This window comes from Mytilus galloprovincialis, chromosome 3, assembly GCF_965363235.1.
Source record: "Mytilus galloprovincialis chromosome 3, xbMytGall1.hap1.1, whole genome shotgun sequence".
Taxonomy (NCBI): Eukaryota; Metazoa; Mollusca; class Bivalvia; order Mytilida; family Mytilidae; genus Mytilus; species Mytilus galloprovincialis.
In genome coordinates this window covers 24,244,126-24,261,812 of record NC_134840.1, presented here as the reverse complement: position 1 = coordinate 24,261,812, position 17,687 = coordinate 24,244,126, and the positions used below count along the sequence as shown (strand labels likewise).

The window sequence follows — 17,687 nt, the reverse complement described above, 5'->3', positions numbered from 1 at the left end:
GTTTCGTACAAAAGAAATGGATGTTTGTGTTCTATCGTTTACTGCGTTTTTCGAACCTTTAACGACCTTTTAAAATCATAATAACATGCGCTAAATTTTCAATAAGTTAAAATATTTCGTGTTACGTTATATATTATAAGAAAGAACTCCACTTAACACGCAATTGAAACATTAATTTATCCATCCTTATCTAACGTCTCCTACTTCTTCGTAATAAAAAAAAAACTATGAAAGCAAGCAGTAAGCCTATCAAAAAGCAGAATATACACCATGCAGTTTTCTCGGTAATATAAGTTGAACGAAACACAGTCTTTAGAATAAGTGCTTTTCTTATAGCTTATTACATAAGATTTCACTGACTCTAAATTGGTAAACGTTGGCTGATTGGTTGTGGTGTTTCGAAACCTAGACTTGAGAAAAGGTCACTTTATCTTTTGAAATTTAACATTTGTTTTGTGGATAATACAATAATAATGGAAAGAGGTGAACTTCTCAATCACAAGATGAGGGTTTGAGATGGGCTAGCCGATGTCTAGCAATCCATACCAAGATAGCAGAATGTAAAAATAATAAGACGACGCAGAAAGTAAAGAAAATAAGACGAATCAGAATGTAAAGAAAATCAGACGAAAGACAAGACAAGACAAGACAATATTTTATTTGAGTCTCACCTCTTATAAAACATTTACATAATAATACAACTTCACATATAAAACAAGAGCCACTCAAAAAAGAGTTATGAGAGACTATATAAAAAAAAACGATGCAGAAAGTGAAAAAATAAGACGAAGCAGAAAGTGAAGAAAGTAAGACAACGCAGAAAGTGAAGAAATCAGCTGAAGCAGAAAGTGAAGAAAATCAGATGAAACAGAATGTGAAGAAAATCAGATGAAGCAGAATGTGATTAAAATCAGAGAAAGCAGAATGTGATGAAAATCAGATGAAGCGGAATGTGAAGAAAATCAGACGAAGCAGAATGTGATGAAAATCAGATGAAGCGGAATGTGAAGAAAATCAGACGAAGCAGAAAATGAAGACAATAAGACAAGAAATAATCCAAAGGGAAAACTGATGATAAATAGAAAAAAGGGCTCTTGCGTTGGAATTCATATTCGCAATAGACTCATATACAGATTTGATGAACTTTTCCAAATCTATGGATTTCAAAGAAAATCTCGGACGGCATTATTCGATCAATTAGATAGTTAGTGAGATATCCAATTAACATGTTTTATAATCATAATGTTACAGTTTCAATATTCTATTAAAGTTTCACTACTTGTATAACATTATACAATCCAATATACATATAAAACATTGCGTATAACATGAGATATTGGATAACATATATAAAACATATTGTGTATTAAAACTAACAGTAAAATATCATTAGCTTTTAAAAATACAAAAACATATACAAGCGCCATTCTATTAAGAATTATGAGAGACTAATATTAAAGGATCAATTATATACAATATTTCACACAATTTAAGACTATATATATCTAAGCCTTTTGAAATACATCATCAGCTTTATACAAATAAAAAAAAAATCTTCTACATAAACTATTAAAGCAGGTTTTAGCAACTACCTGACATAGTTCTTCATTTCTGAATAAAAATAGAAACTTTTCGTCAATAGACAAACAAATGGATAAACTCCTCAAATCTTAAGGATATTCGGTCTGTTATATTATAACAAGGTTTTTCTAAGAAACTGTTATGAATTGATAGTATACAAATAACGGAAAGCAGATAATATGAAAGTTATGTGTCCTTTGTTTTGAGATATATTCAATTGAAAATTTTGCGGGAAATGGTTCTCTCTAGATTTTCATTCATTTAGCATCAGCACCTACTTTATTTCAAACACTATGAAAAAAAGTTACAATGATTTAATAAGAATTTCCAACATTTCTGTTTAACTAATTTGTAATTAAATTACGAAAAGAAAATAGGGCTTAGCGGACAAAATTTTGAATTACAATACATGGATAAAACTAGAGGATTTCGAATATCTGACAAAAAGTCAAAACACAAGAAAAGCGAAAGTCAAATTTGTGTACATAATACATGCTTTTATTTTTGTTTATTGTATGCATACATTTGTTTGTAATTTTTATAACAATGTGGCTCTCTAATAATGTGCATTTCTGATACCATATATTGTCGTATACAACTACTGCCTCCCTGTACTAAAAACTATCTATATTAGGTTTTTTTGTTAGTTGATAACAGGCTTTGGAACAAGGATTATTTACGTTCATTTTGTCTTAAAATACTATTCTGATTCTAACCGCGGATTTATATTGAGGACTGATAAAGCAAGCTAATATATTAATTTACATGACCAATCGTTCGATATCTCAATGCAAATATGGACACTTATCTTATCAAATTAAGTCTGACTGATAAAAATATAAACAAATTCACACATGTATCATCGAATGAGGTCAGTACTTCCGACATACACAAAGAAAGGAAGAAAACAATGGAAATGTTACTTTAAGAGGTAAGAAAGCTTTATTTTTTGTTTTTAACATGACCATTTGGTAGCACATTACACACATTAGTGTGAATTTGGAGTTCTTTGTCTAAACTGGAAAGTAAGTTGATCACTTTTGCACTAATTATGCTGGCACATCTCTATAACCCATCGAACGTCTATAAAACATTTCGAACACCTCTTTAACCAACTGAACGCCTCTGTAACCAATCGAAAGTCTAAGTAACCCACCGAACGTCTTTGATATACCTAGTGAACGACTCTATGAACCATTGATCGTCTTTTAAAAGAACCCATTTAGAACGTCCCTAGACCCACATAACGTCTGTGTAACCTACCGAACGTCTTTATTACAACTGGATCGTATGTAACCCACAGAACGTCTGTATAACCCACCAATCAGTAGTTGTAAATTTAAGTTAGATTCGAGGACTTTTTGAAAATGACTTAAGTGTCACAGGAATTGAGGGAAAGTGGGTTCTACCTCTTAAGGCTTAAACTAGTATATGGTAATATAAATGATTTACAAACGTTCATAGGGATAACAATATAGAAAACAACATGATTCTTAGGTTCCTATAGTAACAAGCTATATAGACTTCTACAAAAGTAATCTTAACAGTAATAAAAAAAAAAAAAAAAAAAAAAAAACGCACAATAATTTCTAGCGAGTAAAAATTTACATTTGAATTACCCCTTTTAAATGTGATAGAAGTATTAAGTTAGAATTTTCACAAAATTTCTGGGGTATAACATTCTGTGAAAGTGAAAATTTTCTTTTTTACCCAACTTAAAAAAAATAGATTTCAACCCTAATTTCAATCGCAAGTTGTGGAACTTGATAAAAGTCGCTCGTATCTTTTAACCCGTTAACAACGAATATGACTTTGATATTCAACATCAATTTAAGGTTTATTCATCCCGGACTTTTGATTTGGTGACTTTTTTTGGGTGACAACCACATTTGTGGCATGTAAACGAACGTCTTCTGTAAATTGTTGATCATATTCTAGGTTACGCTTAAAACATTTTAGAGGTTTTGTTTCAAATTTTCATCAAAAACAAAAAATCATGAAAGTTCTGTATGTCAAAAGAAGTAGTGCGTTATTTAAGTCGCTGAGAATAGATTGAATATTTGTCTCACTACGTTTTCATTCGTTATCTTTATGTGTGTTAACACATGGCTTGTATAATAACTTTTTTCTTGAATGAAAGAAATTTTTGAGAAGTTGATACACAAAAGAAAAAGTGTCCATTTTACATATTTTCTAAGCAAAACGGAATGTATTGTATAAATTAACTAAACAAATGTCAAATTTACGAAAGAAAAAAAAAAAAACAAACAAACCCAAGACATCAACTCGTTTATGTCTGGCAAAAAAGATGAATGATAACGGAAATAATTAATACGTGTAGTTGATAACGGAAAATAATTAATACGTGTAGTTGATAACGGAAAATAATTAATACGTGTAGTTGATAACAGAAAAAAATAAAAGAACAGATGTTCAGAGCTCAAGTACCCTTTTCTCATGCACAACCAACCTTGTGTAAGCAATGGTGTCAAATATGTGATAGAAAACCTTCGCAACTACAATTTATTTTTTTCATGATTCCTGATATTATTTGTTTAATCAGTTTATCACCAGGAAGGTTCAAGCCATAGTAAATTTTAAAATTGTTATCACTATTTCCGGATTTTTCATAAGACCTGTTATGATAACACAACTTGTTGTATCCGTCACTTCAATATTGTGTACAAATCTGGAAAATTCCTGTAGGATGGAGTCCACAGCTGGTTGTTTTTCCTTTTTTTTTCTTTTTACATCTGTTACAAAATACATCAATATTTTTTTCCTCATCTTTACAAAAAATACAAACGAAAAACTTCAAAAGAGAAACTACCGACCTGATTTATTTACAAAACAATAAAAATTAAATGATATATAGCACCAGACAACAACAAGTGAATTGCAGGCTCCTGAATCGGGACTAACACGTACAGAATGTGGCAGGGTTAAGACTGCATGAGGACGCAAAACCCTTCTCCTGTCCTGGAACAGTGGTGTAACTGTACAACATAAGAACATTCTATAAAGTATTTAGTTAAAAGGATTTAACTCATCAGATCTATACATAGCAAAAACAACTAACAAAAACACAATAGACAGAAAGCACAGATCTAGGAGTACTCATAGTTACTGTAAGCCAGTTCAAAGCAAATAACAACTAATAAAACATTCATGTATTGAAGATTGAACTATCAATCAGTACACATCCAACATTTAATAGATTTAGTTTAAAGACGTCATTGATAGTCAGTTAATCTACTAATAGCAAAAATCAATATTTATACCGATAAAACATAATTAACGATCTTATATACAGCATGTCTCTGATAGTATCGATTGATAACCGTTTGAAATAAGTTTATATGTACAGGATCGATAAAAATTAGGATGCGATATCCACTTTTCTACAGATTTTCAGTGATGTTACCTTTACTTTTCTTACTTAAAATAATGGGGGGAGGGGGTATCGGCAATCAAATGAGTTACTTGGTTTAACATTTATACTCTATTAAGGAAGCTGGCTTGTCATGTTTTAGATTTTATGTTAGATTTTCGGAATCCTCTGCTTTTATCCATTTGAATGCCTTGAAAAAATTTGCCCGGTGACCCCCATTTTTCTTTTTGTAAATCTTATACATGTATAATGATAAGCCCTCTGTAAAAGTCTTATAAAATTTTAATTACTTTTTTACAGTTTTTGAGAACTTCAACTTGTCAATGATAAAGCTATGAAAAGTCAAAAGAGAATATTTTCCCGCCAAAATTTCAATGACTTATATCTCGAAAACAAGCACGGTGATCTATATATTTTTTTTGCTTTCTTTTTTTGTGTGTATTTTTTATCAGAATTATGTGTTACTTTGCAACCTATCTCAATCTTGCCTTTCTTCTATACATCTATCCATGATTGTTTTTTTTATGTTAAACTTTTTGTATCTGATTTTATAACATAAAAAAGGATATGGAATGATTGCCAATGAGACAACTCTTCACAAGACAGCAAATGACACATAAATAAACAATTACAGGTCACTGTACAGCCTTCAACAATGAGCAAAGCTTATACCGTTTTGGTCATAATTGTATGACTCCTCGTGTACTCAGGCATTCAGATAATACTACTACATATCCCTCTACTTTTCATCTTTCCATCATTGGCTTCAATGTTTTTAGTTCGAGCATTCCTGGCAACATAAAAACAATTCGGTCGTATTAGTTTTTTTTTTAAATGTAGTTTTTATTTACTTAATATAAGAGTCAAAATTATTTTGTGTCTTTTAATTTATTAAATAGTCTCATTATGGGGCCTTCCGGAATAACAACATCCCTATCTTTGTACTTATTTGAACTAACAATTTAAAAACATTCTTGTTTATCGTGTCTACACATAACGATTTGAGTGTTAATGCAAAGGTGATTTATAATTTTACACATTTGACGCATGCATTTTGTATCTATTAACATTAACCATTCATGAAATATGGGTTTATTTCTATTTGAAGTGAGCATATAGATAAAGTTTATAGTTCATAGTAGAGTAAACATTTGATTTGATTAAATAGGCAATTGAAACATTTTGATCCCATGAACCATTCGAAATTTTTAAAAAGGATTATTTCTACAATGCACATATAAATCAATTTTATGTAAATAGATATGAAATATACAAGTTAAACAAACAAAGTTAGCACGGTCACACGAATCACAGTCTCTTAATTAATGATAAAAGACGGAACACACAACAGAGTAAACTTGCCTAGTTAATAATCAATTTAATGATTGGTGTTTTCCTAGTCAGCTTCAAGTAATACACATGGTAGTGATAAGTTCCCCCCACCCCACCCCGAAAAATGCAGAAAAATACAAAATTTAGTGCTTCGTACCCCCTCCTGCTGAGAAATACAAAATATTGTTGATTTTCCCGGCCCCTTCTGCAAAGAAATGCAAAATTTAGTGGTTCTTTTTCCCCTTGTCATTTGTATAATTTGTATAATACAAAATTTAATGATTAATCTCCTCCCCTCCCCCTTCCTTGTCTGTTGAGTGATACAAAGAGGTGATGCCAGTTTCCATTGTAATTGTTTAACTCGCAGAGTAAAAATATTTTAACCTTCTTAATATAAATAGCACTTGCAATTAATTAAAATGATAATCACAGTGCAGAAGGCTGACGGAATTGTTATTATTTTATTTGAGTATATAGAAGGTATAACAATTTTTGAACCATTTCTTTGGTTTTAAGAACAAATTGCTGAAAGTGTTTGTGTTTTACGTTTTTGTTTGATTTCGATTTCGATTTTTTTATCGTGTGAAATGTATATATTTCATTACATACTGGTGTAAATTTCTTGAAGTTTTCTTCTTATTCAAGTGCATTTTTATCAACGTTGAGCTTTGTATGCTGTAATACTGGGGAGAGATGCATCGTTTCGGGAATACATAGGAACATTCTTCAATTGGGATTAAAAAAATATTTATTGCAAAAAAAAAAAACAAAAAAGTTTAGTTATAGCAATACAGATTCAAGGCAAACATAAAAAACATCAGCAATTATAATACATAATTGAGAATGGAAATGGGTACATGTCAAAAAGAGACAAACTCAGTCAAAGAGCACAGACAACAGCCGAATGAGCGAGAAAATTTAAAAACAGTTAATGGGTTCCTTTCCTCAGTTCTTATGACTCTTCAATTAAAAAGAAACAACTGCTGATATATCATTGGGTGTTGATGGATTTAGTCTAATTATTTTTTTCGATATGATATTTTAAAAAGGTTTCTCTACTATTTTTATTAATTTACAGTTAACGAAAAATGGAAGTCATCATCTAAGATGTAAATATTTTGCATTTTTCTTTTGTTTTTTTTTGTATTTTTTTTATCTTCCAGTTTCTATAAAAAAGACAAGGATCTCTTATCTTAAATTTAGTTAAAAATTTTCTCGTTTCTTTGTCTGGGTGAGATAGGTAGTACTTTTTTTGGCTTTTCATATTATATTTTCATTATTTTATCTAGAAAAAAGTTTCCATAATAGTAGAGTATTTTAGTTCATTTATTCATAATAAATCCATAAATCCGGCTTCATCTAGTTTATGTTGGGCAGTCAGCAAATATAATATAAGTTGTATATCAGATATTATTGAAAATAAATGAGATGTATGACTGAGATACGTGTCATTGAGACTACATCAGTAGATTATGTAGTACAATAAATGCATTCGCAAATCTCTAAGTACCATTTATGACGGAATATATCAAATACGTGTCATTGAGACTACATCAGTAGTTTGTGTAGTGCAATAAATGCATTCGCAAATCTTTAAGTACCATTTATGACGAAATATATCAAAATGACCCTGCCTACCCTTTTAGTTCAAAAATTATGTCAAAATGTCAACGTATATTTGTTCCGCCTAAAAGAAGTTTCCCAGGAAAAGTTGTCATACAAAATGCCATAAAACCTATCCTTGAGGAACATCTATCATATTTCATTAGTAGTGAAGAAATTTTGTAATATTTGTTCCAGTGAAAAATATTGAAGAATATTTCTTCCATTTGAAAATTGAATTACGAAGGAACTTCTGTGGCATCACAAAGATAGATAGACAATATGATTTAACAGTAAAATATACTATTCAGTGAGCATGGAACGATCAGTCACATTTTATCATTTTATTACTATAGAACTATTTTATAAAGAAAACAGTACATTAAGAATGCAAGAGGCATCATGTTCCAGGAATAGTCATAGTACCACAAGAGCTTGTTCAATTTTACCTAGGCCACAAAAGTATTAAGTCAGTGTCTAGCTGACTAGTAAAAGTTTGTTCGCTTTCTTGTGGGCTCCAAAAAATTAAACAAGCTTTGTTATTAATGGGGAATTCGATGTACCGTGGCATGATTCAAAATAAATATACAAGCTTTGATATCAATGCAGACCTTGATGTACCATGGTGGGCTCCGACATAAATACAATGTATACAAGCTTAACTACTATACAATGGAGACTTCGATATATCGTTTAGGGCTCCGAAATAAATATATAAGCTTGGCTATTAATGGAGACTTTGATATATCGTTTTGGGCTCCGAAATAAATATATAAGCTTGGCTATTAATGGAGACTTTGATATACCGTGTTGGGCTCCGAAATAAATATATAAGCTTGGCTATTAATGGAGACTTTGATATACCGTGTTGGGCTCCGAAATAAATATACAAGCTTGGCTATTAATGGAGACTTTGATATACCGTGTTGGCTTCGAAATTAATATACAAGCTTTGATACTAGTATTAAAGGTGAAAATTGGGTAACGTAGGTAACATCTATTGTTTAATTCTTGTCGATAGTGTTTTCCCTATCTGTTCCGTTTGGCACCCACTAAGAGCAGTATTGATAAAAAAAAACCACAAACGCAGTATTCCTAAGTTTCTGATATATGACCAATATGGTATATTTGGTGAGAGGTTTTTAGTCCTCCTTGTTTAGGCATCACTGTCACTTTGAGATGAAGAACGTCAATAGAAGTGCTGTTCCTTTTCTTTTTTTGTGCATGTACTGATATTGTGTCATGAATGGATACCCCATATCCTTGGGTTTCTATTAGTATAAAAAGAAACATTATGAATGTTTAACTCGTTATTCTTGCGTATGCTACATCCAGTCTTTAACTATCTATTATAAAGATTCCAGTTATTACATGTCAAACAAACTTTTTAACTACTTTTATTTTTCATGAATCATTAGTAAGTTTTTAATATTTTCTTATCTAAAAATTGGCATAGGAACTCTCTACTGGTAGTTCCTACCTACCGATTGGGTAATAAATCAAAATATACCATAATTTTTAACGATAGAAGTGATGCATAGTTTTTGGAACACATAAAAAAAGAAACACCGATTAAATATAAAATGTAAATTACTCGAGAAAGAGGAAAATAGAAAGGCTGGAGAAAGATTAAGAAACTTTCATAGATATGGGAAGATGTGGTATGAGTGCCAATGAGACAACTCTCCATCCAAGAAATAATTTATAAAAGTAAACCATTATAGGTCAAGGTACGGCCTTCAATATGAAGCCTTGGCTCACACCGAACAGCAAGCTATAAAGGGCCCCAAAAAATTACTAGTAAAACCATTCAAACGGGAAAACCATGCAACGGTCTAATCTATATGAAAACGAGAAATGTGTTAAAATAAAACCAACAACACACAATGAACTGTAAGTTTTTATTGATTTTCCAATATTGTTTTATAATTTGAGTACAATCTACTATCGTCTGTTTTTACCTAATATCGAAATTAATGTGTTTCCAAGTGAGAGGCACATTTGATTTTGTAATCATTAACTACATCTTGGATATAACGTTCGTATAATATATGTATGTGGGGATCAATTTTACGACCCCGTCCCAAAGCAAGGTTTACAAAGAGAGAGAAAGAGAGAGTGTGAGAGAGAGATTTTGTTTTACGGATATGATGTTAACGACAAAAGGAAATAGATGAACATGTTCAACAAACTTAATAGGAAAGGGTGAGGTTTAAGTTTGAGAGATGTGTGACTTTTAAGTGGTAAATATAAAACAACGTAACCGTTACACATTATTATGTCACATTACTAATAAACAGTATTTCAAAACATATAACATATACTATTTTGTGTTTGTTTATGTTTGTATAGTTTATGGTATTTAATTAATTGAACATATTTGTTTATTAAATTGTGAACGTTGATACCCATCCCCCCTCCCCCAACAAAAAATGACAATAAGAATTAATTCAGAATAATTTAAAAGTCATATAATCATTACAAATACTGAAAACATAACTCAGATGAAGATATACATCCATACAGCCATGTTTATATTAAGCCTGAACGTAATATCAACATTATAACTGCATCCGTTTTTTTTTTACAATATACTGTAACAAATGATCAACTGAATACAGAAAAGCTACATATGACCCAAACTGTAGTCAAACTATTATATGGATCATGTCATTGGGGCTGTTTTTACACCCTTGTTATTCTGTTTTTGCGATCAACTCTAAATGATTGTTACCAAAATTTGATTAAAATCTGCCTATAAAACACAATTAATAAATTATATTCCGAATTTATATCAGTTAAACAAAAAATGAGAAAGAAAAAAACGAAAAAAAGAAAATATTAATATAACAACTATAAAGCTTAAGGTTATTTGCAAATAATTCCTCAAAATTTTCAATACGTCTTCATGCGCGTAGCTACGTTTACGTCAAAACGCCCGGGCGTACACTTGAATTTGGTTAAAAAAAAATCATCTAAATAAAAATAAAAGAATTGGTTAACAGTACATCAACCTTCCAGTCTTTCTTCAATTGCTTGTTATTGCGAATTAAAGTGACGAAAATGAGTATCATATTATATATTTGTTCTTTTTCTGTCAAAGTCTAAATCTATCGTGAATTTTATACTCACTTTCCTTTTTTTTTTTTTAAAGCAATTCATTAATATGTGCTAAGATTCGATATGTGGTTTGCATTTATTATCGAGCCATTGATATTTATGTCGCGAAAGCCAGACATTTTGACCCTAAATTTCGTCGGCGGTGCCAATATTATAACTATGTACATTTGTACATGTAGGTTTATTATGTGGTTAAAGTTTTAAGATATTCATGACTTTGTCAAACGAACCTTCTTAAAAGTTTACCATGTTTACGGTAGCTGGACAGAAACTGTTTATGGTCAAACAAGTATCCAGAGCATAATGACGAAATTATATATGATGAGTTTCCCCGTATTTTATGGATAAAAGGAATTTCTTTTTGCATTTACAGTCTAAGGTTAAAATTGTTACATATCAATTACTTTGTCGAATCTAATTTAACTTTCTTGATGTTTTTTTTCATGGTTAATTTCTGATACAATTTATTTTTCGTTCATTTTTCAGTTTTGTTGAGGCTGCGATTAACAGCAAAATACGAGACACTGGGTTCGTTGAACCCTTACAATTTTTTCGTTATTTTTCGTTATTCCACTTTTTTTCAAGCTCAGTTCTTGGAATTAATGGACCAGTTTTGATGGAACTATAACATAATTTTAACCACCATGTGCATTGTGCACCTGACTTTGGAATTGAAAAATGGCTGCCATTGCCATGGAAACAGCAAAAATGTGAAAAATAGAAATATGTTCTTGGCATAATTTGAGGGAGGGGAGAATTTTCATGGAACCTTCCAGAACATTAGTGTTGAATTAATTCTACAGATATTAAATGTTAAATGATGGTATATTATCATGGGGAGCACAATATGCAGCCGTTGTTTGACTTTGAAATTTTAAATTTTAAAATGGCGGCCGTTACAATAGAAACAGCAAAAATATTTAAAAAATCTATTTTTTTGTCACGTTTGTTTCGAGTGACATTGATGTGTTCTTTGTAGACGAAACGCGCGTCTGGCGCAAGTACAAAATTTGGGGTTTGCCAAGTACATGTCCCCATTCAAATGCATTGATCGTCCAAAAAAGGGCCGGGGGGATCCAACCACCGGAACCCTCCCCCTGGATCCACCACTGCCGCGTCATTAGATTTTTAATCAACACAATAAATAGATTATAAACATAAAAAATAAACCCTTTTAAATCTATAGAATGTTGTTATTATTGATGAGTTTTCAATGACAGTAAAATGTCATTTTCGATGACTCTTTAACTTCCGGAGGATTCGCGCCAGCTAATCTATTTCCAGAAAGTTCTTTGGCCGGGACCCGCTTGGGTCTTCATGCCCCTCGTCGAGGTTCGGGCGTACACGTGAAAATGACCTAGCTACGCCACTGGTCTTTAAAACTTAATAACATTTGCAATGTGACAAATTCATTTTGTTGCAATAATAATTAAAAAAAATACTGTGTCGTATAAATATAAAACGAAATTTAGCCTCAGCAATGCAAATTTGTTAAATTTTGAGCATATATAAAAAAGTTGTTAGAAAAAAAATAAGAAGAAGAAGAATGGTCCATTCCAAATCCAAAATGGTGTTGGAAGTAAAATAAAAACTTTTCTTTGATATATACATGCACGAATGTTGTTAAGTTCCGAATGTCCACCTGGTGCTATTTTTACCAAAATGTCTGAAAAATGAAGTTCCCTCAGTTGTTTTCCTACTTGCTTCTATTTTTAAAATAGATTTACAAAATTTGAAAATCAGGATACTACAGATTAAAAGGAATCATATTTCAAACTTTGCCTTTGTAGGACAATGGATGGGTTCGTCAACGTTTTAAAATTTATATATAAAATTGAGAATGGTAATAGGAAACATGTCAAAAAGTAAAATCACAAAAATACTGAACTCAGAGGAAAATCCAATCGGAAAATCCATAATCACATGACAAAATCAAATGATAAAACCACATCAAAAACGAATGGATAAGAACTGTCATATTCCTGACTTGGTACAGACATTTTCAAATGTAGAAAATTTTGGATTAAACCAGGTTTTAAAGCGCTAAGCCTCTCACTTTGATGACAGTCTCATCAAATTCCGTTATATTTACAATGATGCGTGAACTAAACAGACAATAAAGAACTAAAGAGACAACAATCCGACCAAAGAGCAGAAAACAGCTCAAGGCCACCTGTAGGTCTTCGACACAGCGAGAAACTCCCACGTCAAGAAGCGGACTGAACAAAACTATGTACTAGATCAGTGACTAAAAAAAAATGACTAACAAAGGCCAGAGGCAGTACACTACAATATATACACAAACTTTATTAAAAATCCGCCAAGTTTATAATACTGACAACAAAAGCTCTACTGAGCTTTGAGACCATATTGACAAACCTAAAAACATATATAAGACATGATAAAAACATAAGCATGCAACATGTTAATCATATACTAATAATATCAAGGCCAAACAGATAAGCACTTCCAAAAAAAGGAATAAATAAAATGGCTGTTAGGAGCTTGCAACGTATTGACATGTTCCGTCAGGAGTTTATTAGGGCTTCAAATTGTAAAAAAAGACGTTGATTTTAAGTCAGACACGTGTTTAACTTCATAGAAATACAGCGACAAATAGTAGTGTTTGAGTGACGCTTTCCTATATTTCTGATGTGTAAGACATGAATAGCATTACCAAAAGCCACAACAAGGCATTATTCGCCCGAATGTTGACAAGCAATATATGACTAAATGAGCAACGAGGCACCACAAATTATAATATATTTGATCAGTTTTTATAACTATCCCTTTATCAATTTCCATAAGAATTCGGTAGCTTTGCTGTACTTTTTAGGAGAGCTATCTGAACATTTGGTTTTCTTAAAAAGGAGAACGGGCTTTTTTTTTTGCCCTGTCAGATTTTGGTTTTTACGATATAAGACAGATAATTGATTATATCTTTTGAATAATTCATTATAAGATTTTACAATTGTTAGGAAACAGTTAAAAAAAATCAAAACGACAACAATTGCAAAGGTCGACAAGGCATCAAGTCGACAGGTTGACAGTTCGACAGGACCAATCTCAATCATTTATTTGACAACCTTACAAATAACCATAACGCCAACCTTTTCCTCTCACCTCACCTTTTACCCTTACCATATTGTAGCCCTTACCCTTATCATTACCGTGAGTCTAACTCTGATGATAAACCTTAACCATACCTCTACATTAACCCAAAACCTTAACCATAACATAAACCTTGTCTGTAGTCCAAAACTTAACCCATTACCCAAACCCAAGACCATTCCCTTACCCTGATTTTAACCCTGACAATATCTCCATAACGTAGTCGTAACCCTGACCCATCAATTTTATATGCTAATCAAAAATTTGTAGGCCAGTTAATCAATCGATATGCCGACCTGTCGACTCTTCTACAAAATAGATAAAAAAAAAAAAAAAAACAAACAACAAAACACAAAACAAACAGTCAAAAAAAAGAAAAAAAACAAAAAAATAACAAAGTGTAATAATTCATAATATATAACAGCATATTTATTGTACTTACATTATCTTTCAGAAAGTTGAAACACGATGAAGAGGAACATTATCCGTCCTACGATAATTGTATCCACACTACTGGTTATATTCCTTACAATAGTGACGAGGAAGGTTGGTAGATCAGAAACAGTCACACAGTTGGTACCATTTAATCAGACAAGCTTAGAACAAAAGAAACAAGTTGCCTCGAATAATTCCCAGGATTCAAGGAGAAATACAAAAAGAAAGGAAACATATCAGGATATATGGACAAATACAAATAGAAGTCTCACTGTAGTTACAGCTTTTTTCAATCTCGGGAAATTTCCGAAAGGCTCAGTTTCAAATATTCGAACACCAGAGTCATACAAAGTTTGGATGTCTGTGTACAAATATCTTAAAAATCCATTGATAATTTATACAGATTCGAAAAAGTTTGCCGATTTTTTTACAGACCTTCGAAACAATTCAGCTCTTATCACACAAATAATAATGCTATCTAGAGATGACCTTTGGTCATTCAACATCAAACCACAAATAGCCAAAATTTATTCCAAACCGGGATACCCAAAGCACTATCCGAATACATACATACCGGATTACACATGTATGACTCATTCAAAGCTGACTCTAGTTGCAAAAGCAATTGATTCAAAACTATTGGTATCAGACTACTATTCTTGGATTGACTTGGGCTATTACCGTGACGTTTCCAGTCGTAAAAAGTATTTCTATTTAGAAGTTCCTAGTGATTTTGACAATTCCAAAGTTGGTGTCACTCAAGTTTATAATGTACCTTTAGAGAAAGTTTCCGCAAGATCAATTATACTCGGAAATAAGAATTGGATAGGTGGTGGACTATTTTTAGGAAAACCAGACGTTTTAAAAAAGTTTGAATCTCAGTATAAAAATAGAGTTTTGTATTATTTGTCACAAGAACTAATGAACGTAGAACAACACATACTTTATTCAATGTACACAGCCGAGGAGAGAAAGAAAAATCCAATTACAGTTGAAGTTCAACTATACCTACCAGGGAAACAAAAAGTTATATCCGGTGATCCATGGTTTTATTTAGGATTTTTAATGTATAATGAAAACATCAACACGTCATATCGGTCGTGAATAAACCAAATATCAGGGTATCTCTATGAAAGAGTTGCTTCGTGCATATCCATCCCAGACCTTGTTACCAAAATTTCATTCAAAACTGCTAACAGTACACAATATTCTGAATGAACGAAATGGGAAAAAATAGAAAAAGAGAAAATATTTATAGTAAAAATATAAAGATTAGTTGTATTTCTATATAATTTATTTAAAGCAACCAACAATCAATCAATCAATATAATTTATTCACCAAGGGCGTATTTTAAAACGTCTTCCAACCTGAACTGAAATTTGCAGTATTACAAATTCATGTTGTACGACTGCAAACATGTCTTATCCCGCAATATTCTGTGTATTTACCTGTCCCAATTCAGGAGCCTGTAATTGCTGGAAATCATATTTATTTTTCGTTTATTGTTTTGTACAGGTCGTACTTTTTTTATAGATTGAATTGTTTTACATTTGTCATTTCGGGGCTTTTAAAATAAAGTTTAGACTTATACCTCGAATTTGACATAAGAGGTCATCTCAGTACCAACATCTATGACACACAAGACGATTTTAGTTTTGAAATCATCAATTCCCCCCACCTTAGTAGCAATATAACAACTTCACCTGCAAATGGGATATACATTTCCCAACTCATTCGATATTCAAGAGCTTGCAGCTATTATCCCGACTTTCTAAAACGTCACCAGTGTCTGATCAGAAAGTTGATGAACCAGAGTTATGTCAAAGAACGTCTCGTCCTTTTTCTAAAAAAAGATTATCGGAAGATACTATAAGTAAACTTTGGTGATAAATATTCTGTATCAACTTCACAAACAATTAAACATGATGGTCTTCATAACGTGTAATAGTGTTGTTTTAGTTGACGTCGAAAATTATCAACCTTTACTGTTTAGTCTATTTTTGGTAATATCCTTTTGGCGTGGCTTGGTACTTATGCATCCCGCCAAATTGTAGTTGTGCTGTTGTCCTTTAAAAAAAATCTTGTCTTTCTTTTTTTTTTAATATGGACTATGTCTATATGCCATTTTAACTTTTTCAGTTGACATTTTTGTTTGTTTTAAATAATAAATATTATATTACAATATTGATTGCTGTATCCATATTTTAACATTTTTACCTATCAAGTCTGTTAATATTTAGTTTTGTTCACACATTGTTGTCAATATGATAGAATTTGATGCGACTATCATACAAGTGAGAGATTTATCGACTATCATACAAGTGAGAGGTTTAGCGACTATCATACAAGTGAGAGGTTTAGCGACTATCATACAAGTGAGAGGTTTAGCGACTATCATACAAGTGAGAGGTTTATCGGTATAAAACCAGATGATATCGGCAGTTTCTACATAAGAAGATGACTGTACCAAGTCAGGAATATGACAGTTGTTTCCATTCATTTGATGTGATTGAGCGTACAATTTGCCTCTTGATAAAAGACTTTCCGGTTTGAATTTCCCTTGGTATTTTTTATTATTTTACTTTTATAGCTTATTATGCAGTATGGGTTTTGCCATTTTTGAAGGTCGCATGGTGACCCAAAGTTGTTTACTTCTATGTCATTTGATCTCTAATGAATAGAATATGTATGATATATATATCAGTTTTAATCTAACGTCGTACTTAAAACTGACGAGGAAAGGTAACACACGACCACCGAAAGCTTTATTATTGTGAAGCCCAGGTGGTCGTGTGGTCTAGAGGGACGGCTACAGTGCAGGCGATTTGGTGTCACGATATCTCAGTAGCATGGGTTCGAATCCCGGCGAGGGAAGAACAAAAAATTTGCGAAAGCAAATTTACAGATCTAACATTGTTGGGTTGATGTTTAGACGAGTTGTATATACATAATGTACACAGCCATGTATCCCCATCATTGCTGGTGATCCGATGGATAAATCTGTTGTAGAGTTGTCACTGACTCAGACGTACTTATATATATTTAAGGAATGACTGTAATATTTTTTCTGTCTATGAAGAAATAACATAAAAAATTTGGTGCACACTGAATATA

The 17,687-nt window shown here is 31.8% G+C and overlaps 1 protein-coding gene across 1 annotated transcript; it reads left to right on the top strand.

Moving 5' to 3' along the window:
* The first annotated feature begins 2,217 nt into the window (after nt 1-2,217).
* LOC143067475 (uncharacterized) lies at nt 2,218-15,847 on the top strand. The gene is made up of 2 exons (XM_076240775.1): nt 2,218-2,512; nt 14,592-15,847. Exon 2 carries the CDS (start codon nt 14,606-14,608, stop codon nt 15,674-15,676), a length of 1,071 nt encoding a protein of 356 aa, XP_076096890.1. The 5' UTR covers nt 2,218-2,512; nt 14,592-14,605; the 3' UTR covers nt 15,677-15,847.
* The last annotated feature ends 1,840 nt before the right edge of the window (nt 15,848-17,687 follow it).